At 42.9% G+C, this 26,806-nt stretch overlaps 1 protein-coding gene across 2 annotated transcripts; it reads left to right on the top strand.

Moving 5' to 3' along the window:
• The first annotated feature begins 497 nt into the window (after positions 1 to 497).
• On the top strand, positions 498 to 18,649 carry znf507 (zinc finger protein 507). 2 transcript variants are annotated; one of them, XM_079180876.1, is made up of 7 exons: positions 498 to 606; positions 2,896 to 5,199; positions 8,197 to 8,314; positions 8,456 to 8,564; positions 14,592 to 14,696; positions 15,798 to 15,932; positions 17,075 to 18,649. In XM_079180876.1, the coding sequence occupies exons 2-7, from the start codon at positions 2,899 to 2,901 to the stop codon at positions 17,481 to 17,483; spliced, it is 3,177 nt and encodes a 1,058-aa protein (XP_079037002.1). In that variant the 5' UTR covers positions 498 to 606; positions 2,896 to 2,898; the 3' UTR covers positions 17,484 to 18,649. The 2 variants fall into 2 exon arrangements, with proteins under 2 accessions (XP_079037002.1, XP_079037003.1); XM_079180877.1 differs by having other exon boundaries at positions 516 to 610.
• The last annotated feature ends 8,157 nt before the right edge of the window (positions 18,650 to 26,806 follow it).

Here is a 26,806-nt window from a genome sequence, read left to right as displayed (position 1 = left end):
GGCTTTTTTTAATAATTAGCTTATTTTAATCATTACACTTGTCTAAAGCCTACACATGATTAGGGGTTGCCCTTATGAAATATGAAAATATATAAAACAAATCTACAGACGGTCCTTATATGAGACACTTTTACTAAAACCATTAAAATCCACATTACTTTTGAAAAGAAATATAGGCTACCCTATGTAGCTGAACAAAGACAACTATAGTCAGAATGTTTGAAATTGTTTAAATAATTAGAGCACAAACGCTTTGTACATCATTGCTCCTTTTAATTTATGTTTGCGATGGTGATATTGGTCGATGTATATCTAAAATGTCATTTAAACCCCTAAAAGCGATAACAAAAGGGTCAAAAACGAGACGCGATGTTTTTACGAGCAGCACCTGAAGGCAGCATCAGGCAAACCGTCAATCATCGGTCCGCGTCGGTCACCTGACCCGAACTCCATGTCACGTGACTGATATTCCATCCTCGCCATTTTGCAATGTGGGAGAGAGAGAGAGAGAGACAGGGACAGGGAGGCCACTTTTTTATGGCTAACGAATAAAACAAAGCCGGTTTTATGTGTTGAGGACAAAGAGCGTCGAGCCTTTCCGTGTCAGTGAGTACGTCTTCATTGAAATTGCAGCCACGCGCTCCTCCGTCACACATTAACCGAAATGATAATTAAAATGTCCTTGCACATTCATGTGTGGATAACTGCTAGCACTGTGTGGGACTCGTGTGTGTGTGTGTGTGTGTGTGTGTGTGTGTGTGTGTGTGTGTGTGTGTGTGTGTGTGTGTGTGTGTGTGTGTGTGTGTGTGTGTGTGTGTGTGTGTGTGTGTGTGTGTGTGTGTGCCCGTGTGAATGTATGTATGTGTGTATGTATGTATGTGTTTAAATAGCAGGCAGCAAGCTGTGAAGCTAGCAGTGAAGCTAACAGTGCTGTCTCTTACTCAAATTAGATTGTTTCCCCGTCTTGTGAACGTCTCTTTTAATGTCGTAGCATTAGCTAACGTTAGCTAGTGCATTTGGACAAGTGGCTGTCTGACGTTTGCTGTGTTCAACGTCATTCTACAGGGGAGTGAAAGTGGATGAAATATTTTTAGACTCTGACATAACAGGTGCTCGCACACGGCGGTCTAAAGAGAGGCCACACTGACCACAGGCCGAGCTTCTTTATCCGTGCTAGTGAAGTGATCTGACCATAGGTGGCCTATTTGGCAGATTTACATTTGCTCGGTTACGACATTTCTAATAGATGAAGGCCATTATTGGCAGTTTCCCTGTAGCTCCACTCCACACAATCCAGAAATCAAGCTGGATGACAGCCAATACTCCTTGCACATGTGGTCGCTCTACTCCAAATATGTGTGTCCTACTGTTTTGATGTAGTCATGCACAGAAGCGGAAGTAGGAGAAAGAGGAAGGCGATTTGTGGTCAGAGAGAGGAAAGTTTTGGATATGCAGAGATTTAAAAAAAAGGAAGAAATTCAGCCACAGGGGTTGTGACCATTTCCCTCCAGCTCAGTTTGTAAACAGATGCACATGGTGACGTTGTTTGACGGGGCTAATCATGAATGAGTTAAGCTATCACACTTAGCATTGAGATTGGGGCTCTACACAGACGATCAATCCCCTCAGTAAACAGAGGTGACAGCACGCTCAAACAGATGTTGATAGTTGTCTTGAGGGGGGATTGAACTGATAGAACCCGTAGTCACAGTTGCTGATATAACATTTAAACTGGAAAACACTAAACCACATGCTCGGCCCTCAGAATACATAAAACCTACATTAGCACTAGTTTCACTGCTGATTTCTAAGCTTACAGTTCACTGGTGCAACATCTGTATGCAATCTTCTCTCCTCATTTTAACGACATAACCTGGTTTAGCCGTACAGCATGCTGGATATCATCTCAGATTATGGATGTCGTAATATCCTAATGTATCATTTGTGTTTGAAGGGTGCATTACAGAAAAGTTGCATCTTTTTCTGAACTTGCCAGACTGTAGCTGTTTTATTTGCCTTTACCCGCTTAGTCATTACAACCACTTTACTGATGATTGCTTATCGAAAATGCAATTGTGTAAATAAAGCACCAATAGTCGACCCTACAATATTATTGTAATATTGATTTTCGAGGCACTTGGTCAAAAATATTGTGATGGTCGACTTATCACCCGGCCCGAGTGTTTAGTCAGGCTGTAGGCTACATTATTTATATTTACAGTAATACAGAATAATCAATAAATATCATGAAAGTTTTTCTAAAAGCCACCATTACTCTGCATCTTTTTAAATACGAATAAAGAACAGCAAAGTTTTGACTGTTGCCGACCTTGTTTAGATTCAAATTTTGGAATTGAGACGAAGTAAAAGTCAACAGAAACCTTTGAGTCACAAATGGTGTTTTAACTGTCTTCTAGAGATACATGATGTTGACAATGTCTGAAATTATTAGTGCTGCTGCACTGATCACTCAGTTAATGCAGAAGTGGAGAAAAAAAGTATTGCCAGTTGTTTTGATGATCATAATATTATGAAACACCCACAAATTCCAGCTCCTCAAATGTGAAGAGTCTGATATGTAAGTTGAGTAACTTTGAGTTTGGACTGGACAAAACAAACAAGTCACTGTATTTTTTCAAAGTTTCAAAGGCGGAACGAATAAGTGCAGAAACAAATAATATACAAAAACTGTAGTCAGATAATCTGTATTGACAATAACATGTTATTAGCGACATGTCCTCCTACATAAAAAAATATATTGTTTGTGTGAGTTTGTGTCCGCCTGACATAAAAGGTTGGAGGAACATTTCGATATTGTATTTATAAATAAGTGTTTAAATCTAATGTACCACATGGCACCAACCAGTTTTTCCCTTCTTCCCTGCTGTCTGCCAGGTCATGGAGGAGGTCAGCAATGTAGCTGTACTCATCCCACACTCCTCCACCGCCTCCTCTTCCTCCTCCGCTGCGTCAGCACTGGGATCCCTCTCTCAAAGCCGAACCCGGCGAGACGTCGAGGGGGACGCCTCCCACAGTTTTCAGCAGAAACAGGCCGCAGACTCGCTCATCCAGGTGATTGAGAAGCTCAGCAAAATCGTGGAGAAGCGGCCCCAGCGCCGCTGCACCTTGGCGGGACAGAAGAGAGCCCCCTCTGCGGGGGGAGGAGGAAGAGAGGAGGAGGAGGAGGGGGGGAGCAGGGGTAGCAGAGGAGGATCCCCCTTTAAGAAAATTAAGAAGGAGCAGGAGAGTCCAGATGAGGAGGTGCGATTGGACGGTGGCGCGACTCTTTCGCCGCCTGTGCCTGGTGACAGCAACAACAACAGCATCGCCTCCGCTGCAACGGAGGCAGCCAACGACCCCGACAGCGGCGACCACAAGCGGACGGTGACGTGCTATCAGTGCAGCCTGTGTCCCTATCTCTCCCAAACACTGCCGCTGCTGAAAGAGCACCTGAAGCAGCACAACGAGCAGCACAGCGACCTCATCCTCATGTGCTCCGAGTGTCGCTTCACCTCCAGGGACCAGGGCCAGCTGGAGGCCCACGTCAGACTGCACATCGACACCGCTAAGGACGAGGTTCTGAGGAAGCAGGACGGCGACTGGAGCGGCGGCGTGGCGACCGAGGCGATCAGAAACTCGGCGGACTGTTCCAGGGAGCTGCCGCAGAAGAAGTGGTACAGCTACGAGGAGTATGGCTTGTACCGTTGCCTGATCTGCAGCTATGTGTGCAGCCAGCAGCGGATGCTCAAGACCCACGCCTGGAAGCACGCCGGCCTGGTCGACTGCTCCTACCCGATCTTCGAGGACGAAGACGGGGCCGCCGCGAGCAGAGAGGCCCCGGCCGCAGCCAACACGGCGACCAGGGAGGAAATAGTCGTTCTCTCCCCGGTCCTTCAAGACAAAAGCCTGCAAAAGCTGCCCGCCGCCTTCAAGTTCCAGCTCTGCGTGCCGATGGCCGCCGAGAGCAAACGGGATACGCTGAATCATCCGGTTTCTGATCTCGACGTAAGCATGAAGACAGAGGAGGAGAGGGTGTACCCCATCAAAGACATGACCTCAGAGGAGCCCGTGGTGGAGGTGCAGGTTACGACGGAGGCGGAGTCCGAGATGGAGATCGGCGGTCATCATCACGACGGCACCTCCGTGACGGACAGCTTGCTGTCGTCAGCTCAGAAGATCATCAACAGCGGTCCCAACAGCGCCGGCCACATCAACGTGATCGTAGAACGCCTCCCCTCGGCCGAGGATTCGGTCATGGCGACGAACCCGCTTCTTCTCAGCCCGGACGTGGACAGGGACAAGAACTTAGCGGGTGCAGGGGAGGAAGAGCGGGGCCATGCGGGAGCTGCAGAGGGTGAGGCGGCCCCCGCCGCCGGACAGCCATTAGGAGCTGACGTTAAACCCTCTGTGGGTAGCGACTCTCCACGGGATGAGAACATTCCCCCAGCCAGTCGCAAGAGGACACACTCTGAGTCCCTCCGCCTGCACTCTTTGGCAGCTGAGGTCCTGGTTGCTATGCCCATGAGGACCCCCGAGCTCCCCACCTCCAGCACCAAGGTAAGTCTGAAGACCATCACAGCCCAGGCACAGAGCCCCAACTCCGGTCAGAAGCTCGTAGAGGCTGGGCAGATGGCTTCCGACGCAGAGACAACAGCAGCTCTGCTGGACTTGGAGCTTCACGGAGGGGGCAGAGAGGAAGATTTGGGGTCCCTGTGCCTGGAGGAGGGGGACGAGGAGGGCCCCGCCACTAAAGCCGGCATCAGCCTGTCGCTGCTCACCGTCATCGAGAGGCTCCGAGAGCGCTCGGACCAGAACGCCTCTGATGAGGACATCTTAAAAGAGCTTCAGGACAACGCGCAGTTCCAAAACGGAGCAGTGGTCACGGGGAACGGAGCCGGGGGCTACATGTGTGGCATCCCGGGAATGGACGGGTTGGTTGCGTCCGCCGCCGACGGCGGCCTGGTGGACTACATCCCCGGCAGCGAGCGGCCGTACCGGTGCCGCCTGTGCCGCTACAGCAGCGGCAATAAGGGCTACATCAAACAGCACCTGCGGGTGCACAGGCAGAGGCAGCCGTACCAGTGTCCCATCTGTGAGCACATCGCCTCGGACAGCAAGGACCTGGAGAGCCACATGATCCACCACTGTAAGACCAGGATGTACCAGTGCAAGCAGTGTCCAGACGCCTTCCACTACAAGGTGAGGACACGGCAATGCAGCGTTTAGTCTTTTTATTTTATATGTGATCCAGGAATCTGATTATTATTATAATACGTTTTCAGAGGGACACTGTTTATGTATTTTCCAGTAAATATAACGCTGGCAGTCCACCACTTGTGTTTCCTCGGGCTCACTCGTACCACTGGACTCCTACTAACTGTCCTTTCTTTTGTGCACGTCCTCATTATTCTTTTCTTAAAAACACATTTTACAGAAATTTATTTTCTGAGTTCAAATGCCAAACATTCTCTGGTTCCAGCTTCTCAAATGTGAGAATGTGCTGCTTCATGTTTGACAGTGAACTGAATAATGAGGTCTGGGCCATTTGAATGTGTTACCCTGGTTTCAAAATATATTATTCTGAGAGCATTTTACACTTATTTTTATGGACAATGCAATGAATTAAGAAAATAATCCTTAGTCCTATTGTCTTTTTAGTCTTTTTTTGATTGATTGATTGAGCGATATAGAAATACAGCACAACACAAACGACACATAGAGTGGAAATGACGGCTATAGAAAATCAAAAAAGAGGAAAAAACAACAACAGGTTGCCAGATGTTGTGTCCCTCTCTGTTTGACAAAGTGCATCTTATTGCTTCCACAATTGCAGCATTAGTTTTCTTCTATAAGCTGGTGGGAGAGAACGGCAATCCACGCTCAACCTTTAGTTGTATCAATGACATTTGATGATGTGCTATTTAAATGCTGAAAGATGTAAAGAAAAGATGACACGGCACCTTTTTAGGATATGGTTTAATAGTCAAGAGACTTATCAGAAGCAGCATGGTGAGGTTTCTGCTCGGGCAGTGACATGTGAGTCCTCAGAAAAGTGTCACAGTTGTAGAAAATGGAGGAAAGATAAATGGGGAAGCTGAAATTCCTGCTGGAGTTGCTGGAAATAGACGAGATGATCATTTATATAGAAATGTCCCAGAAAGATGATTCCCTTCTCCCTCCAAGTTGTGAAGACCGGGTCCTCCAGACCCGAATGCATGATTGGAGCATGAAGGGGGGGGTCTAGGTCTATTTTAACAGCTGCATCACCTGAGACCAAACTTTTAAGGAGTTCTGGATAATGGGGTTATTCCCGTCTACGTCTTTTTTTTAGCCTTTGTGCTGCGAGATATGAAGGCTTGCAGGAAAGGTGCTCGATATGTAGCCACGAGGGGCATCTCTTCCAGGCTACTGTCAGGAGGACAACCACGGCAGACAGCCCACATATTTAAATAGACAGCCGGATCCTGCAGTTTACTCATGGTGGAGACTAAGTTGACCGTCACTCCTATCTTTACTTTAAGGCTTCCTGAGAAATTCTAGGCACCTTACCAGACCAAATAAAAAGTCAACAACGGTCTAGTTTCTAGTTGAAATACGATTGATTGGTGCTCGCTTGAATGGACTGAATGATGTCTAAAGACTGGTGGTGTAACGGACCACTGTGGCACCGCTAATGACGGAGGAACGAAGGTTCCGTTTACTTGCATTATGATGCGTTCAGGCTCTGTTCAGGGAAAATGAGTATTGGGCGAAGGTAAACTATGTCGTTATCATGATTTGTTCAAATGTAATCTCATAAAATATAGTGTTGGTGAGAAACTTGATTAAATCTGGTTGTTTTAAAGGAGATGTTTTCAGAACAATCAATAGATATTAGAGATTATGACTGTTTATATTAAAACTACTAATGACAAGATTTCTTTCAATCAATAAAAATCCAATCTTTTATTGCCGAATCATTTCAATTGTGTGTTTTTCTGAAGATAAAAAAACACTATAGATGACGATAACAAATCATTTTTCATGGTTAACTGACTTCAGAGTGATTGAAAATGTTTTTTGGGACGGTGGGCAAAAAAATAGTCTGGATCCTTGTAGACTAGCCGCTGTAATCAAACAAAGTGATCTCTATATACATACAAACATATACAAAGTGTATATATATATATATATATATATATATATATATATCTGCCAATATGGATCATCAATGATCATCAATTTGTATCGGCAGCAGAGATGTGATCAGGGATCTGTAAAAGTTAGATTAGCTTTTTTTCTTTCGTGCTGATCCGAACCGTGAGTTCCACCACTGCTGCTGTCATTGCATTAATCATGCGTTCCACCACTGAGATAGGCAAGGCTCCAATAACTGGCCCAGTGGTCTCGCAACTATAAAACCCAAAACTTGTGAATTTGTCTAGGACGGTGTTAAACTGCCCCCCTGACTGGATTTGATTTGTTATTTACATGTTTCATTATTTCAGAGTTATTTATGACATTTACAAGCTTTATTTTACAACTTGATTTAAAACCAATACATAGGCTAGATAAAAACATGCCCCTCTTATAATAAGCCTGCTATTCTCGTTGAATAGGAGTGCATTTAAAGTACAACATGGTGGTTACATTAACCATCATTGTTTCATCTCTTGATAAACCTCACAGTGAAATAAATAATAAAGATAAACTACAAACGTTCTGACCAGCAGGGAAAGGGCTGGTTTTATATATTGATAGCTGTTTAAGGCCTGGGCGGGCTAAAACTTACAAGAAGCTGAATTCTCCTTCACAATGATTCACCACATGTTAAACATTGTGAAGGCAAACTCATTACACTAGTCAAGATCAATGTATATGATGGAATACGATGCAAGGTTTTCCTCTGCTGTGCCATGCTTTCAACAGAAGACGATACGTTCTCATCTTTTTGTCAATACCTCCATATGTACTGTGCCTTTGTTAAATATATTTTCTATTCCACAGAAGCCTCACATGACTCCTTTAAATAAAGGGCTGAACCATTATGCAACCACAGAGTTATTTGTTTCGCCTTGTCTAAAATGAGCAGCCTCTCAAGTGTGCATTTAGCTCGTTGCTCTATAAATCAAAGTCAAAAAACATCAAATTTGAATGTGAACTGCATGCATTGTCATTCTTATAGTGTGTGTGTGTGTGTGTGTTTTCTTTACTTAGAGTCAGTTAAGAAACCATGAAAGGGAGCAGCACAGCTTCAGCGGGGACATGGCAGCCCTCACACCAGTCACTGAAACCGTGGCCATGGTGGAGGAAGCCGAGCGGGTAACGGATGAAGGTGAGCCGTGTTTTTAGGAATCTCTTTATGTGTCAGGATGGAAAGATGGATTGTTACAAGATATGACAATGACTCCGGGCCACATAGGGCCATTTGATTTCTGTCAAGTGTTTTCAGAAGATTGTTTGTGCTCTGTTACAGAATGTGGTTTGCAGAAGGTGTACAAGTGTGACGTGTGCGACTACACCAGCTCCACGTATGTTGGGGTCAGGAACCACCGTCGGATTCATAACTCCGACAAGCCTTATCGGTGAGTTGTAAAAAAGAAACAAACACTATCACCTAAATACAAGTACTCATACCACCCACTGATTCACGAAGCACAGGTTCTTGTGACTGACTTTTTCTTGTTATATAATTATTTTTCTTACTTTTCCCTGTGTTTTCTTCCAACAACTAGAAGCTACCGGTGTAGGATTTGGGTCCATTAGAAGTTTATAGTTGTTTCAATAACAAAATCTTGAAGTTACAGATTTAGATTTGCATTTTTTCTCTATCATATCGTGTCGCGTAGTGCAGCGGGCGTGTCGTGAAGCCCACTGTAGAGAACACAGTCAGATCCGCTCCCATCACCACAGGTTGCTTCGGCTTCTTTTTAGTTTGCCTGAATGTGTCATAGTGACAAACTGCAGTTTCAGCCGGTTAGTACAAAATCAAACCAGTCTGAACCAGGAAATAAATGACGATATAGAAGTCATTTACAACCTTTGCTGACAATTAATTCCATTTTTTACGAGCTAGATAATGAGTGTTGTGTGCGTTGCCCTTTTACTGAAAAATCAACCCAGAAGTTGAGTCATCTGTGCACAGCTGCTTCTAATCACATTCAGTGCCAAAGAAGTAAACCGTGTAAATAATGAATCATTTATGAAGAGCACATGCTTCACTAATTGAGTAAGTTTGTGAAAACTGCCCCATGTTAACTCTGGGGCCGTTTCAACACTGAATTCAGTTCCAGTGGTGTTAAAAGAAGAGTTTTAGTTTGTAAAGTAAGAGAGTAAAGCCGGTATAGAACATGAGCTTTTGTTCATTATGAGATGTATTTGTGTTTTTATGATTTTTATTATAATCAAAGTGAACATGATTTAAAAATAGTCCCCATAAATGTCACACAAGACACATAATATACTTAAACTCGGGCTGCGTGTGCTGTTGATTTAACACTTTATTACCGTACTTACCCTTTTAAAAAGTTTTGGGTTTAGTTTTTCTACAGCAAACATAATTTGTTATTGCAGTTATATTGTGTTTTATAGTTATAGAATATGTTAATGATAGTTGCAGAAATTACATATGACATTCAGCTTTAATGACATTATAATGAAGCAGACACCAATCTGGAGACTGATTGCATTTTTTGGGGGACTGATTGCATATTTCACATCCGTTGCAAATTGGATGTTAACTTTACAGACTTCTGTGTTAATTATTTAGCACACAGTATGTTGCCTTAACGGGACGCTAGATTCACAACAATTCCACAGATTTGCTGTCGTTTATTCCTACATATTAGAAGAAAAACTTCAATTAAAATGGTGACACTATGTTTCTGCGTCCAGTCTGATTGCTTCCCGTGTGTGCCCTGTAGTGGTGTTAGTGGTCGGTGAATGTTGCATTTTCAGGTTCCGGGTAGCGTTTCATACAGAGGGAGCGAACCAAGTAGCTGCAGACAAAGATGCAAAGATGCAGAGAGTCATCTTTTAGAAAGGACCACTAGATGGCAGTACATGCCTGGTGATGCTCAGACCAGCTCGGTGATCTTCACTGTGTAGCCACAGTCACACTTTCTAACACACACACACGCCCACACACTTTGTGTTTGTGTTAACACAGAGCTGCCTGAGGTGAGAACACATATGTGTGTTTCTGTCCGTAACAGTGTCGCCTGTGCTCTAAGGTCAAATGTGCATACAACAGCACACACACACACACACACACACACACACACACACACACACACACACACACACACACACACACACACAGAAAACAAGGTTTCTCTCTGCTTTGATAAGGTCAGATGGCATCTAATTGCTGTTTCTAACCAGAGGGGTGAACCGTCCTGTACGCTAATGGTATGAGAGCAAAAGAAGAGTTTTGAAATATCCAGATATAAAATAGGTGAAAACAAGCGAACATTCAAACTTAGGCAATAAAGAAAGCAGCTGTAAATGGCTGAATAACGTCTTATGGCTGAAGGACACGTAGTTAATTGTGCTTGTTACTTGTGCTTTCACGAGGATGTTGTGCTTTAAGTGTTTGACATCAGCTATACTTTGGAGTTTGTTGAAACTGTAATGCAGGAGATACAGTTACATCTGACTGGAAATGTCCAATCTGTCAGAAAGTCGTCGTGGTGTGTGTGTGTGGGTGGGTGTTAGCGGACAGTTTCTGTTGTTTTGACAGGGCGGATCAGGACCAATCTATATTTAAACAGCCTCAAATTAAAGCTGAAAGTTATCACTTCACCCTCCACAGTTGCCTTTTTTTACTTCAGATACAGCACAGAGCCAGCGGTGCTGCTGCTCCTTACATCATTGTGAACACGTGCGCCCGCCGTGTGCCGGTACGTCACACTGTGCAATTACTGCAATTAGAGTCTAAGGGCCCAATTTGCAACATTTTATGGTGATGCTGATGGTCTCTGTTAGCGGCTCACATTGCCACAGCATAACAATAGGACGGGAAGGCAGACCGGACTGATGCTCATATCGAACCATAATGTGATCGCAGAAATGCCCACCGTAGTTACGCATTTAGATGTGGGGAACAAAAAGAGCACTTTGCATGGTTCATCAACCACGATGTTTCATTCAAAAATGTTCACAAAAACCTAACTTCATATTTGAAGTAACACAGTTGAAAGAATCATTCAATTCTTATCATGAAACAACCATTTTATTATTGCCACCGCTTTATTGTAATATGTTGTGCAGCCTCCCTTTTGCTATTAAAAGCGGCTCTGAATCCTCTCATAACGCGCGATGAGGTCGGTGAACACACGGCGCAGGGATCTGGATTCTTTCCACACACACAGTCTCTCCAGATCCTTCAGATTGTGAGGTCGGCGTCCCGCAGACATTCCACGGGTTGTTAGGTCGGAGGACTGTGATGGCCTTTGATTCTGCAGTCCGTGAACCGTTTTTTAAGATGATTTCTGAGGTGTCGCTGTCCTGCTGGAAGAAGCCCAACCACAGCCCATTTGATGCTTCCTGGCCGAGGCTGTTAGGTTTTCATTTAATATTGTCTGACATTTGATGGAGTCTATAACCCCGTGTGTCCTCGCAAAATCTTCAGGGGTCTCGTTCATAAAACGGTGCGTTGATTCCACACTAAACGTTTGCGTACGTTCAAAGGAGGAAATGTACGTACGCTGAAAAATATTGCGATTTATAAAACCCTGCTTTGCCTGCCTGTGAGCTCTTTTTATAAATCCCAAATCTACCTGTAAATGTGCGCAGCTGGCTCGGCCTCACATCCCGTCCTCTACACGTCCACATTCAACCATAAACGGTCAAAGCAAAAAAAGCTCATGAATGTTGGTGCAGATCTTCGCGGTGAATCACAGAGACTACTGCTCGTTCACTCCTAATTCTTCCATTTACGCAGTCTGAGCATCTTTCATGCAACATAAGGAATCACGAGTGTCACCGTAGGATGTCATTTAAAACATAAAAAGGTTTAATAGGTGAACACAATTTATTTCTATACTTGTGTTTTCTTGTGGCATTATGATGACTGCTAATGAGGATATGGCGTGATCGTACGAGAGCTGTCACTGGCTTTATTTCCACACTTGGCTTATTAGGCGGTGATGATTTGCCGGGTCAGGTGACGGGAGAATGTGTGTGACATCACCATGGTTTCTCCTCTGCTCCAGTGAGCTCTGATACTGGCATCAGAGAGCTGTTTACAGTTCGTCTGTGTACAGTATGCTGAATCTGTCACTATGGAATAAACCATAAATGAATGAATAAAGTTGTGTTCACTAACACTTAATGGAAGCTAAGCTGGCTCCGTGTTGCATTTCTTTAATGCTATTTGATGTTCTCTTACAGATGATGATCATTTCATCAGATGACCACGAGGGTCGGTAGCTCGGTCTCTCCTCTGCAGACAGCGCTGATGAAATATTAAGCAAAATTTGATTTGAGGTTTGAGTTGGTTTAAATATTTTATAATTAAAATGCGCTTATAGTTATGACTCGCTAGTACAAGCACAAATAACACTGCTGGTTGGACTGTTTATGATTAAGAGGATCTAGAAGTGCAAGAGGCGTCATTCTACCTGTAATGACCCCGCTATAAATGAGACCCCAGGGCCTTTGGAAGGAAAACAACCTCCTCACAGTCCACGGATTCTTTAACATCTGTCACTTTAAACTTCTTCATTATTGCTCTCACTGTGGAAATGGGTGTTTTTCAACCATTCAGAGATTTTTTTTTTTTATCCCCTCGATTTGTGCAGCTGAACAACCTTACGTCACTGTGTTCTCGGGTCTATCACGCAGTGATGAGCGACGAAGGGAACTTGGCCCGTGTGACCTCATGTTTTACACCCAGTGAGACGGTTATTCATGGTTGACTCACTTAAGAGTTCCTAATCCAAAAGGGGATCTTAAAAATGTAAAATGTGTCTGCAAATATACTTTAGTTAGAGTGTAATCATTTCTGTGGCGCATGTGTTTTGGAGAAAATATTTGTTTAATGTCAAACATTTTTTCTTTCAATAATCTTACTTCAATGAAAAGACTTGAGTGAAATTGAAGGACCGAGAGGATAAACAGCATCCTGTGTTGCTCACATTCACACGAAGGGAGGCAACAATTCTGGAGGGCACTGTACCTTTTTTATATTCTAGTTGCAATCCCAGTTTTATCTCCACCAACACTTGGCACCTACTTTCGACATTTAGCTGTGGGCAGATTTAAGGCTGGGCAGCATCAAGAAAGCAGTGTTGGGCCGTGCATTTTATACCTGGGCCTTCTGTGCTGTCCTACTACAGTTGAATTACCTCCTAATAACCTCATTATGACGCATCAATCCAGCAAACCTGCAGCGGATCCACGCATTCCACCACATAAGAGCACGAGCCATTCAAATACTATTCATAACTACGACACGATAGACAAATGAACAGTAACGTTACTATGTAAAAAAACTGACGCAGTTTGTCACTTAGCGAAACTTAAAGAGTTTAATCCCAGTAAATCGTTTCAGTTCCAGTAAGAAGTCCTTCTCGATTCATGGACGCCAGTGATGACAGTCGAGCCTCCCCAGTTGTATTTCGCCGGTCTCCGGTTTGATTCTGTTTAGGCCAGCAGAGAAGGCTTTGCAGGCCCTGACGGCCCACCACTGCAAGAAAGTATCTCAATGTTTTCCACCAAATACCTCAATGTTGATATGTTTACAATTTTAGTAGTGCTTTCATAAAATATTTTTGAATAATCACCAGTAATGTGGAAATAAGGACTATGTGGGTGAAGGAAACTAATGGAACAGCCGTGACGATATTACAATTTCCATACGATATCTTGCCTCATATCGCAATATTGATATAATATATTTATATATTGCTCAGCCCGAGGTAGGTTTCTGAATAGTTGATAATAGTCGGGTTCCCCTCATTCAGCTGACCACTAACAAGTTGAGCCGATTTACTAGCCAGGCTTGAACGTTGTCTCTAATTTAGTTCCCAGCTGAGTTATTTGTAAGGCTGTGTTTGTGTACTGCGCTTAAAGACAGGACATGTCTAATCTTATTGACCATGTCGTGGTATATTTTAGGCTACATTAGTGGCCCGAACTATCTTTATGTTCTGTATATTATTATTTGAATGGGTTATTGTCAAGAAACGTAGCGTGTCGGCAATAGCTAAGTTGGATGAGAAGTAATACGCTGTAAAGTCTTCTTGGTTGGTCAAATCCATCTTTTCAATACTCTGGACCCAGTAAACCTCACATGATGAAGTGCAACACTTTGTTTTGTCTGACTTTATTGTAATGCAGCGAGGTGAGCGTTGCCTCAGTCTGCTGTCCTCGTGCAGTATTTGCCTCTAAGCAGCTAAAAAGCCAGTTCCGTCTTCCAACCGCAACATCCGAAGCGCAACAAAGTAGAAAATGTTGTGATTTCGTCTTTTTCCTAAAGTGCCAATTTCCTCTCCGTTTTGCTGTAAATCCTCCATCTCCCTTCAGGATACAAGTGCAAACAAGCAAAACGATGACTTCAAAAGTGTTTCTCTCATCTCTCGCCATTCCTTTTTTTCCCCATCTGCCAGGTGCTGTAGCTGTGATTTTGCCACCACCAACATGAACAGTTTAAAGAGCCACATGAGGAGGCACCCTCAGGAGCACCAGGCCGTGCAGCTGCTGGAGCAGTACAGGTGAGAAAACCTCAAACTCGAATCCCTCACACAGAGAAATGATAAGAACGACTGCTGGACCTCTGAGGGGAGAATGAAGAGCTGCACCTGGCCAAAAGAAGCTGGTGTGAGGCCGCATTTGTGTCTCATGGTGCCAATAGCCTGGAAAGTTGAAAAATGGGCAAAGTTAGTGGTTGGTCAGAATATTCCTCTGAACATGTTGACGCTTGCTAGCAAGTTTCATCGGCTTGTTTTATTTCATAATTTCCGTAGAAAATAAAAGTTTGTTTTCTCTCTATGTACAGTGACTCACTCTCCGGGACAGCAAGATTTACATGCCAAAGTTAACATTAACCAGCGGTACCGTGTGAGCCTGGCAAACCACTTCGCTGGGAGGAGAGCAGACGGGAGTTCAGGAGAGGACAGATGGCTAGCTAGCTAGCTAGCTAACTTTTCCACTTCCCAGAGCTGGCTAGTTAGCTCACTCGTCTCCAGAGCTCCTGTCTGCTCTCCTCCCAAAGCTGCTGCTCATTTTCTGTAGCCAGCGTAGCGTGAAAGCACGGTGGAAGTAGTCAGGTAGCTAGCTAAAAGAGTTAAGTTTAACAACTTAATGCTTCATCCACACACAGTTGTCACAGTGTAAGAAAGCACATAAGTGACAACCTATTTCAGATCATTTACTGTCGGTGTTGCGTGAAAACGTGGTGGAGTTAGCAAGCTAGCTCAGTAGCCAGCCGTCTGCTAATTAGCTGGCTAATTCCACCACGCTTTCATGCAACACCGGATGCAGAAAATAACAGCGGGCCATCTCTTTCAAATTCATTCTCTCTCAACTTGTTAAGACTATTGGCAACATTTCTCTAGATTACTCAGTTCAGCCTGCTATGCATCAGCTGAGGATGTTAGCAGAAGGCTAAGCTCAACTTTTAGGAACATTTTATCTCCATCTCTGAAACCTTAAATCCTGTGTCCTCGCTCCACTCTTTGTCCCCATCTCTCAAGCCCAGTGTACCCTGCGGAGTTTTGAGTCGGGAAGCTTCCTCTCGATATAAAGTAGAAGGAGGATACGGCGAACGTTAAATCACTCTGGTGCTCATCTTCTCTCCGTTGTTCTTCTTCCAGGTGCTCTCTGTGTGGCTATGTGTGCAGTCATCCCCCGTCCCTCAAGTCCCACATGTGGAAGCACGCCGGAGACCAGAATTACAACTACGAGCAAGTTAACAAAGCCATTAACGAGGCCATCTCCCAGAGCAGCCGGTAAATACGTGAACCCACGTGCAGTTCTTTCAGGTTTCATTTCTGTATTTGCAAATATCCACTGTGTATATATCCACTGGCAGCACACTGTAGGTCCTGGAAAACACTTAGTAAGAAGCACTTTCATATTACGAGGGCGTCAGAGCTTGATTACAGCTGAAGCTACAATATGCACACTTAATGTTGTAATGTTTCTTACAGGGAAAGCCTGAACTGTAAATGCCACCATTTGTAGCCCGCAGTGTACAAAGTTGCCCTCGTGCAGCTTTAAATAAAGTATGTTGTGTCAGTTGTACAGGTCATTAAATATTGAACTTTATTTGTGCCCTTTAATGAAATAAATCGTTGGATTTCTTCAACACTGGCACTAGCAGGCTCTAAAAAAGCTCCTAAATATAGCTTCAAGTAGAGTTTTTATTTTACCATATTTAGTTGAAAACGAATTTCCGTCGGGCTGATTTCCTGAATCAATCCACGAGGTGCCGATTAGATATCCGACTCAATATTGATCTGATTCTGGTTTTCTCTGTTTACCAACATTACCAACATTGCTTGAATATAAAAGATATTCTCGGAGAACTATTGCTCATGAATTGTACAGAGAGGGTTCATGAGAACCCTCTAACCTGGTCAACCCATGCAGTTACATGATGTACACACACACAGACACACACACACACACACACACACACACACACTTTACGCCCCTGTCCCAAACTATAGTAGATGAAGAAAAGAGAAAATGTTAAATGCATTGAATGTGCAAATGTCTTTCCTTCTATTAACTGTCTTTGTTATAACGATTGAGCAAATTGATACTAATGGTTAAACATTTGTTTTTTGAGTTTCCTGAAGACATTCAGCTAAATTCAGCAAAGGTTGTACTTCAACAGGAGTTCATTCCTCACTCTGCTCATTTGTGTTTGGAAAGATAAAGCGTGACACAGCTGTCTCACAAACACACACTGCATCATAGGGATAGTCCGTTATGTGCAGCAAGTAAGCTTCTCAAGTCAACAGATAAAATAGTACTGAGGCAATTTGACATTTTCAATGTGCCACCGCTACCCGAAGATTTGAATCTTGCGCCCTCTTGTTGTTGCGTTCTTGTTGGTGATTCGAATGCGTAATTTTTCCCTCAGAGCTCCTCAGAAGTTGTCGGCGGTGCTGGAGTCGGCGGCAGAGCGCCCCGCGGTGGCTCCGCCCTCAAAGGACCGAGCACAGGGCCCAGTGGAGCCGCTGCCGGCACCCACGACGACGACGACGACGGCGGCCCCCGGTGTGACCGTGGACAGCTCGGCGGGCCTGCTCACGGACCCCTCACAGGGGAAGGACCCTGCACAGCCTCAGCGCCCCGGCCAGGCCCCCGCTCTGGGCCCCGGCCTGGAATACTGCATGCTCCTGTTCTGCTGCTGCATCTGCGGCTTCGAGTCCACCAGCAAAGAGCGGCTGATGGAGCACATGAAGGAGCACGAGGGGGACATAATCAGCATCATCCTCAACAAGGAGCAGCAGCAGCAGCAGCAAGCAGAAGCACAAACAGCAGAGTGAGACCTTATATTATTACTGACAACACTGCAATCTCACAATGAGCTGCTTGCTCACTAAAGTACTTCATTACGTTTCTTTACCTCAAGGTGGTTTGCGATGGATGTCGAGGCGTAAACATGTCAGAATGTTGTGGTGTCGAAGGCGTGAGGCTGCTGTCCAACGCAAAACACCTTGAACAGGTGTTGAGGGGGAATTATGAAATTGTTTTCTGAGCGGCATTATTCCTTTTTAAAAGGAATGTTTAAAAGAAGAAAATGAATAAAATCTGTTTGTGTCAAATAAGTTGACATTAAAGAAGACACAAAAAGTGTCTCAGTCTGAGCTCCAACCCAAGTTTATTTTTCAATACACAGGGACAAGTTCATACCTCACGAAAACCACACGATCCCTCACCAGAAATGGAAACAAAAAAAAAATCACATATTTTCCAGTCTAATTCATATATTTTGACCATAAGGCAGCTCTTTTATTGCTACTGTAATATTTAATGTATTTGATCGGCGGCGTCTGTAGCCTAGTTCAGGAGGTACATGTGCAAACTCACCGATGCCTAAAGGCATGTATCGCAGCTTGAATATGATTTTAATATTTATCAGTTTTATTTTCTTTTTGTATGCATGTTTCCGTTAATGCCAAGTTAAAAAAAACGGCAAATGTTATTAATTATTCTTCTTTGCGTTTCTCTTGTATGAGCGAGTGTCATTTTACTTGTCAATCATAAAAATGAGCGTCTTGAGGGGAGACGGGTGTAGTTCTCAAAGGAGGAAGTTGGAAGTTGACCAGAGCAAAGTTGATTGGTTGTTCGGGCGACAGAGGGGTTGGATCTTAGGGATGATCAAAAGGGAAGCTGGCGTACGTAGTTATTTCAAATGAGCGGCGCCTCCATATTTAAAAGCAGGCATGTGTTCTCGCTCGTGATTGTGGTGCTCGGCTCATTTCAAGAGTTGGCGTTAAAGGGTAAAGTCTGTTCTTTTTAGTCCATGCAATTCATGCTGTGTATATAATAACATTTTTTTATAACAACCGTTTGCTCTTTTCTGTCAGTGTTTTTAAAATACAAACTTTCTAGTGTCAAACACACACATGGAATGACTGCTGTCCCAGCTGACCAACATGCCTGAAATATGAAGACACGGATGTGAAAATAAACAAAGTTGAGACGGCGACACGTTTCTTTGAGGTTTATTGGCACCCAGTCCTGCCGTGTGCTCTTGTGTGATGGACTGGAAGCAGGAGTGTAATGTAATTACTGCAGCTCTGATATGGAAACACTCAGCTCAGTGTAATGAGGGTGAAACGGATGCTTCGATCAATGCGGGCTTGCTGTTAACTGTGATGGATGGTCTCGCTGTGGGGGGGGCGGGGGGTTATTTTTCATGCGGATATACGACAGCAAGTGGCTTTTTCTTGTAAGGAGACAAATGTAACCCTAATATCTCAAATGACCCGGAGAACACCTGTTTGACTGCAAAGGAAAAGATTCTACTGGCACAAAGCTGACGGTCTAGTCACCCAGGTGCATGCTAGGAACAACCAAATATGTCTCGGGGGTTGGCCACCAAAAAAAAAACTCCACCCAAGAAATATGATCAGTTTAATCGATGCTACATTTAGAACATTGTCACCGCTTTCCCTTGCTGTCCGACAGCCCTTTGTGATGGGAAACTGAAGCCGTTCTATCCATCGATGCTCTCTTCAAAGCCACCGGACTCCATTGACAAAATAATTAATTAATACCCTGCAGAACGCAGAAGTTTAAAACGCCAAAGTCACACAATAACGCAAAACAAACTGACCGCTCGAGGCAGCGGGTACATCATCAACTCATGTTCTGAGGTAAAAATGACTTTTTGTAAAAGGAGTCTGGATAAGCGCAGATAGCAGCTGTGTGACAGCGAGGGAAAGCATGAACATATTTCTAAATATAGCGTAGACTTCTACTGATATTTTATATCTTTATGTGTCTTATACAGTCTTTGCCCTAAGCAGTACAATGCTTTGCTGTAGGTAATACACTGACTATGGATGAGAACCTCATTCAACGACACTTCAAAAAAAAATCCAAGATATCCCTTTAATGTTGATTCATGTCAAACATGTCGGGACACAATCGCTGGGATTGGAAATTCACAGAAAATTGAGCGTAGATTCAAGATAAGTGTTGAATTCTTTTCAACCTCATCTCAACCCATCTAATGTATCCTGCAGTCATCAGTGTGTCATCCACATAGACAGAGGCGAAGGAAATGAAGATAAAATGGAATATCAACCCATGCCCCCCTTCTCCACCGTGTGTGTGTGAGTGTGTGTGTGTGTGTGTAGCGTAGTGGATAAAACTAAATTAAATATCAATCTAACAGACCTGGCTGGGAATTCTCATCATCATAACAGGTCATTATTGTCTGCATTTTTAATTTACAACGCCAAGTGTCAGTTGGGGGCGCGTCTAAATTTCAAACAAAATGAAAGTGGGACTTCAGTGCTCCTCCCGTCTCATTGACGGGCGATCCCAGTTTTCTTTTGCAATCTTTTCGGGTTGCACACCTTGGTTTCTTTGTTGGTACAGATAAAGTCTAAACTGTTCGTCCTGCCCTGTGGTGGGTTAGCAAATAAATGGCTTCCAATATATTTTTATCGTCAACCAATCCCATGAAACGACCCAAACCAATTGTGCATTCGTCCACCTGACAACGTCAGCCTCCCTACGCCGTCTAAGGCACCGGCCCAATCTCACTGAACAGAACGGAAGACATGACTTTGTCAGAAATATATAATTAAATTATATTTTTTAAAAGCTGATATTTCACAAATTGGCAATGTAGGTTTTGGCAAATGTTGCTCAAACGAGCTGTAAGTAGTATATTTGTTGGACTATTTCCAGCCGTGCAACAATACACTTTTAGTGTGGCAGTGAGTCTGTCCGGCACCAGTATGTGAGAACTACTGGACATGAGTAGGACACATTCTTTTTGGGTTTTTGGTCTTTTCATGAGAGTTGTTGAAAATATAAAACATATATTCTACCACCAGACTTGTCCTTAATTTGATGCATACAGTTCTATTTAAGGCCAAAGCTACAGGAAGAAATAGCATCTAAGTAGTAATAACTTCACTGGACTCTGTGACTGTACAGAACACTGTATGTGTTAATTGGGAATAAACATAACGTTGATAGCAAACCAAGCCCCGCGGTGTCAGCCAGTCCGACAACGTAGCGCATGATAATATTTCAAGTAAAACACGATCATTTCAGATACTTTTTTTAGAAAGTGAAGGCAAAAAAACAACGTGTAAATGTGTTGGAATGAATGTAAGTTCCTTTTTAATTTCACAAATTGCAAAAGTGTGGCAACACGGGGCAGCTCTTTCAGAGCGTTCGCCACAGTTACATTTCCTTCAGTCAGTCTGAATTCACACCGCGACTAAAGAACTCTAACTTTGTGCCATGTTAGTTCATTTGTAGGCAAATCATTTATTGTGCCTTTTGGGTGACGATGTCATATGTGTTGAAAGTAGAATTTTGTTTGCCAAAACTTCAGTCGTATATTTAGTTCACTTGATCCGAATTTCGATCTGGGCACAGCCAGTGGTGTTGAAGTGGATTTATTGTGGGTATCATCACACTTCAGTATGTTTTCCAGAGAGGCAAATCCACATTTCTGTTTTATTCAGTTTTGGGGACACGGCAACAACAATAAACCAAGTATGTGAAACGGCTCTTTATTTTCTACTCGCTAGCTGTTTTAACCTAATAATAAGCTCAAATACTTTCCTACGGTTAGTTTGTATATATTGTAGATCAATACTGCAGAACCTTGAAACTGACTTTTTTTAAAGAAAACATCTATTTTTTAATAATCTTGTAAAAAAATTTAAAAAACAGACAAAAAAACCCATTGTTTGTCTCTGTTCTTATCTCTTTCGTCTATTTCAGAGAGTTGGTGATTTTAAGGTAAACGCAGTAAACTGAGCTGTGTGCATTTCATCCAAAGGAGGTGGAGAAGCTAGAACATGTCTGTCCTGATCAGCCGTTTCTTCTTTTTGCTCTTATAAAATTTTGTACATATAAAATTTTGTACTGAGGTTTAATGTGGAATTGTTTGGGACAGCAGTGTGACACTTGCTTTATGTTTATTTATTTTTAGAACATCATAGGCAGTATTATGTCACCACTTTGCCATTGTATTTTTGGTAATAAAGACTGAGAAATAACTGCTTTTTGTCTCTGGTCGTGTTTGTGAGATGATGGAAAAATATGAATGTATTATATATTTATATATATATTTTCTTTTTATGTATAAATTTGTATACATATATTTTTGTATACTTTTTTTATATTTACTTATTTGTATATATATATATATATATTTAGATGATATACTGTATATTACAATATTATTTGTATTTTGAAATTTCTGAATTCTGTTTCACACCAATAGGAACAGGTTTTTAATATAATAACCACTCCAGCGGATACATATTCTCTTAGCCCAGGGGTCGGCAACCCGCGGCTCCCTGAGGCTACATCCACACTAATACGTTTAATACGAGTTTCAGCATCGTTTTCGAGATGATCTCTTTTCAGAATAAAATGCCTGAAAACAAATATCACGTACACTGGGCATGCAGTGGGTGCCAGTGTTACGTCCTACTGGTTTTCAAACCTACTGGTTTCCGAGTGTGTGTTGTGTTCGCGTAACAGCAGCAGCTGTTTTCTGTCTCTGTTGCCAGATTCGTCACACATTCACAAACATATTGCTGGAGATCTAAAAGCCTCATCTCATATATATTGCGGGGATTACGATTGTATAAGTGAGCACTACATCACCGCCACGTATGAAGAAATACATTGAAGAAAATATATTTATGGAAAGATCGCATCAACCTGGATTCGAACTCTGTCGAGCAAAATAGTAATATATTCAAGAACGGACGCGATCCGCGATCCGCCACTTGCATCTTACGTGGCTGTCCAGCACCTTTCCCTGCAGGTGGCTAATCATGATCTGCAGAGCCCCGCCCTCAGTAAACTATCAATGGATAAATCCAAAAACAGAAAAGTCACAGAGGAAAATAGAGTTTAATTCTGCGTGGACGTATTCATCTGCTTTCACTGCGAACGATGCTGGCTTACCTGAATGCTTGATATGTGGCAAACAACAAAAAATGTAGTGTTGAAAGACGCTTCCAGAACAAACACACAGCATTAGCTGGAAACTATCACGCTGGAGATGATCGATAAAGAGCGATTCCTCAACTGCTGCAGCAAACTCTCCTCTTCATGAGAGTGTGATATTGTTCTAACACGTAAAATAGCAATAAAATGTCAACAAGTGTCTTTATTCTTGTTCTATAATTTCATAAATACAACAAACTATAGTTGTATGTATAATATAACTATATATAAAACTTTATAAACTGTGACATCAAATAGCTTTTGCGGCTCCAGACACATTTTATTTGGTGGAAAATGGAGCAAAATGTCTCTTTGGAGAGTAAAGGCTGCCGACCCGTCTTAGCCCAGAGCCCACATACTCCCACACATCACCTGGACAATATAGAAAATGACTGTGGGTGCACTTCTTGTTGGATCCTGGGAACAGATCTAGCCAAGGTAGACACACGGGAGCAAATGATAAGCAGAAGTTATTGTTCGAGGTTTATTCTTACGCTTTAATGTATTTATTGCATCTCTGCAAGTCTGTCTTGTTTGTTTTCTTGTTCTTATCTTTACTTAAGTAGCTTTTGACTTGTTTGAAAAAGAAAAAAAACAACGAATAGTGTCAATGATGCTAAAAGCGCTGACAGTGCAAACAACGACTAAAGCGCTGACACACTGGGGTAATGGCAGGTAATACAAGATGACCAGAGAGAGAGAAACAGAACTTAATATAATAAAAACGCATACTAGAAAATCATATACAGTAAAGCCAGATGAGGAATGTCAGGTAAGCTTTAAGCCTTCAATAGAAATTTAGACATCAGGAGGGCTATACATCCCTGACTTTATTCAAAGCAAACACAAGTCTTTATAGTCTTTTTAGGCTTTTTATATAGTTTAATGTGAAATACAATAACTCGAGGTGCAGCAGTGCAGTAACAACCCTGAGCGACTCCCTCCCATTACTTCACAAACATGTAATCCCTTTGGCTTTCACGTGAAACCCGGACTGCACGAGCAGAAAAACAATCCTCCCAAGTCTATTATTTTCTTTACAGGATCGAGTTTTTCACCATGAAAGTGGAGATCAAGAAAAAGAAAACATGAAATGAGGCAAAGTAAGAACGGAGGATGAAGAGTAGTTGGAGATACTCTGGAATCAGTTCAAGGGACAAAGGTTTACTTTTCGACTTAATGGTTAATTCCAAGATTCACTCGCTCTATGAACCTTGTTTTGTGCTACTGTGAGTGAAAAGGGAGTTTTGATCCCACGCCGGCTAAAGGGACGCCAATTGGGCACACTGGGAGAGCCGAGCGTTATCTTTAATGGGCCATCTTCCTGCAGTCGCACTCCCTGGCCCGGCATGACGAGACTTAGAGAAATGAAAGAAGGGAGGAGGGAATTAAGCTCAAATTCGGGACTGGGCGTAAGTGTGGCCACGAGCAAATGATTCAAGACCTGAAGGGGATAGAGTCAGAGAGTATGGCCATTAAACAATCACTTTTCTTCTCCAGTAATCCTTCACTCCAGCAAGAGTCAAGCCAATTTATTTTCCTAAATCTCTTTTGATAATCTCCAGGTCTTTCATGTCATCTTCTCCCAAATACACACTCTCCTTTCCATCTGAATGCCCTGAGCATCCTCCCACTTGACCCGTTTGCTGTCTCCAGGGTGCTCGTCAAGCCCGGCGTCTGGTTTCTCTGCGTAGTGGGGAGGGATAGCGTTTATATGGATGTGTAGAAGTAGGGAACAATTGGCACACTTATGGGATAAATCGCAGACCAAAATGTCTGCAGTTTCCCTGCGGGCTACTTATTGAATAGAAAGTCGCTCCAATGGAAACTTGTCCACGGCGAGGTATACTTTCCTGAAAGGCACATTACTCTTGAACTTTTCAAATGTAATATTTCATACTTGTGGGTAATGCCATTCACCTCCAATGTATTTGGGTGAAGCCACACATCTCACTGACACCGATATGTGAACCTGGACACACAAAAGCAAGATACCTCTAGATGTAAGAATATATACATAATAATCATTATGTCTCCTACCACAGCAGAATGCATCACCGTAGTGTTCCAGGTCAGTCATGTACGATGTTAACCCATGAACACTGGCTACTGTCAGTTGATTGTGTGTTTTGTTTTTTTACAATTGTATAGCAGGATTTCTGGTCTTTATCAATGTTGTTATTCTTCATTTCATTTGAATCAGACTCACTACTCTTTTAGGCACCAGCACTATGGTAAAGGAACTGTGCAAATGCTATTTGGAGGAAAAAAAAAACATATTTTTATTTAACATTATAGAACAACTTGCTTTTATGAAACAAGAAACAGGTTTGGCAACCATTAATGTAGCTAATTAAAGGGTAGGTCCGCTGCTTCATTCTATTATTGTTAGGTTTTTATATCATTCTTCTTCGTTTGGAGAAGCAGACGTAAAGTTCCAGCTGTAGACCAGCAGCTCCCGCGTGCTGCAAGGTACTGTTTCTGTCCAGGGAGTCCTGCGGCTGTTAAGAGAGCACAGATTATGGCTTCAGTTCTCCGCCGGCAACCGCTGAGTGGTGACAGGGTGAATGGGTGAAAATATTCGAAATATAACCAACACTTAACTGATATTTCTAGGTGGGCCTTTCTATATATCTACAATACATTTTTCTGCTGCTCCTGTCCAACCATCGGTTTAACCTGCCGTCAAACAGCCATTACCGACGGGGGTGTGAAGCCGTTATACCGCTCTCTTCTAAGCCACAAGACTCCATTCACAAGAACAGTAATTCCACCTTTCAGTATATACATACTAACCCACTTAAAAAAAAAGGAAAAACGTCCTATTTCCAAAGCTAACAATGACTCAGTTAGTGCTAGCCTTCATATTCATCATAAGTCCTACTCCAAAGATTTAGTCCTGCACTAAAGCTGCAGCCTTTGCATAATGCAACTCAATAGAGACCGTTGTCCTCTGACCTCTACGCTCCACGTTTTTGATGCAGGCTTTCCATTAAAGTGAGTTGTCTCCGAGCCCAAACTGAAGTAAACTAATAGCATCATCGCATCTATTTTCTTAGACTTTCTTTAGTTCTTTCTACAGGTAAGACATTATAAACTGTCCGTGGAGTGAGTAGTGGTCCACACCTGAGCCAGCCCTATATATATGTATATATAACTATAAGGGTTATCAAAAAGGAACGCTTTTAGCCTACTCTTAAATGTGGTGAGTGTGTCTGCTCCCCGGACTGAAACTGGAAGCTGGTTCCACAGAAGAGGAGCTTGATACCTGAGGGCTCTGGCTCTCATCCTACTTGTTGAGACTCTATAGGACCAACAAGTAACCCTGAATTTAGGGAGCGCAGCTCTCTAGTGGGGTAGTATGGTACTATAAGCTCTTTAAGATATGATGGTGCCTGACCAATTAGGGATTTGTAAGTGAGGAGAAGGATTTTAAATTCAATTCTAGATTTTACAGGGAGCCAGTGCAAAGAAGCTAATACAGGAGCGATGTGATCTCTTTTCTTAGTTTTTGGTAGGACATGTGCTGCAGCATTCTGGATCAACTGGAGAGATTTAAGAGACTTATTAGAGCAGCCTGATAATAAGGAATTGCAGTAATCTAGTCCAGAAGTAACAACATGAACATATTTTTCTGCATCGCTTTGAGACAGGATGTGCCTAATTTTTTAAATGTTACGTTGATGAAAAAAGGCACTCCTTGAAATTTGTTTTATCTGGGTGTTAATGGAAATATCCTGATCAAAGACTCAGAGATTCTTTACGGTGCTGCTGGAAGTCATGGCTTGTCTCCCAGCCCCCCGCCCACTCCTCCTCTCGGTCATCAACTCCTCCCCGTCTACTGGCTCTGTCCCTCCCGCCCTCAAACTCGCCTCAGTCACGCCCATCCTCAAAAGGCCTGCCTTGACCCTGACATCCCCAACAACTACAGACCCATCTCCAACCTCCCTTTTCTGTCTAAAATACTGGAACACACTGTTGCGCACCAATTAAAAACCCATCTCAACTCGAACCAACAGTATGAACCATTTCAATCTGGATTCAGACCTCATCACAGCACAGAAACTGCCCTCATCAATGTCACCATTGACCTCCTCCTCTCTTCCGATGACTTGAGTTACCAAGTCAGAGTTGGTGTCATCCCCAC

This window comes from Pholis gunnellus (genome assembly GCF_910591455.1).
Source record: "Pholis gunnellus genome assembly, chromosome: 1".
NCBI lineage: Eukaryota > Metazoa > Chordata > Actinopteri > Perciformes > Pholidae > Pholis > Pholis gunnellus.
Note: the sequence above shows the minus strand (reverse complement) of the source record. Positions and strands in the feature narration are given on the sequence as shown.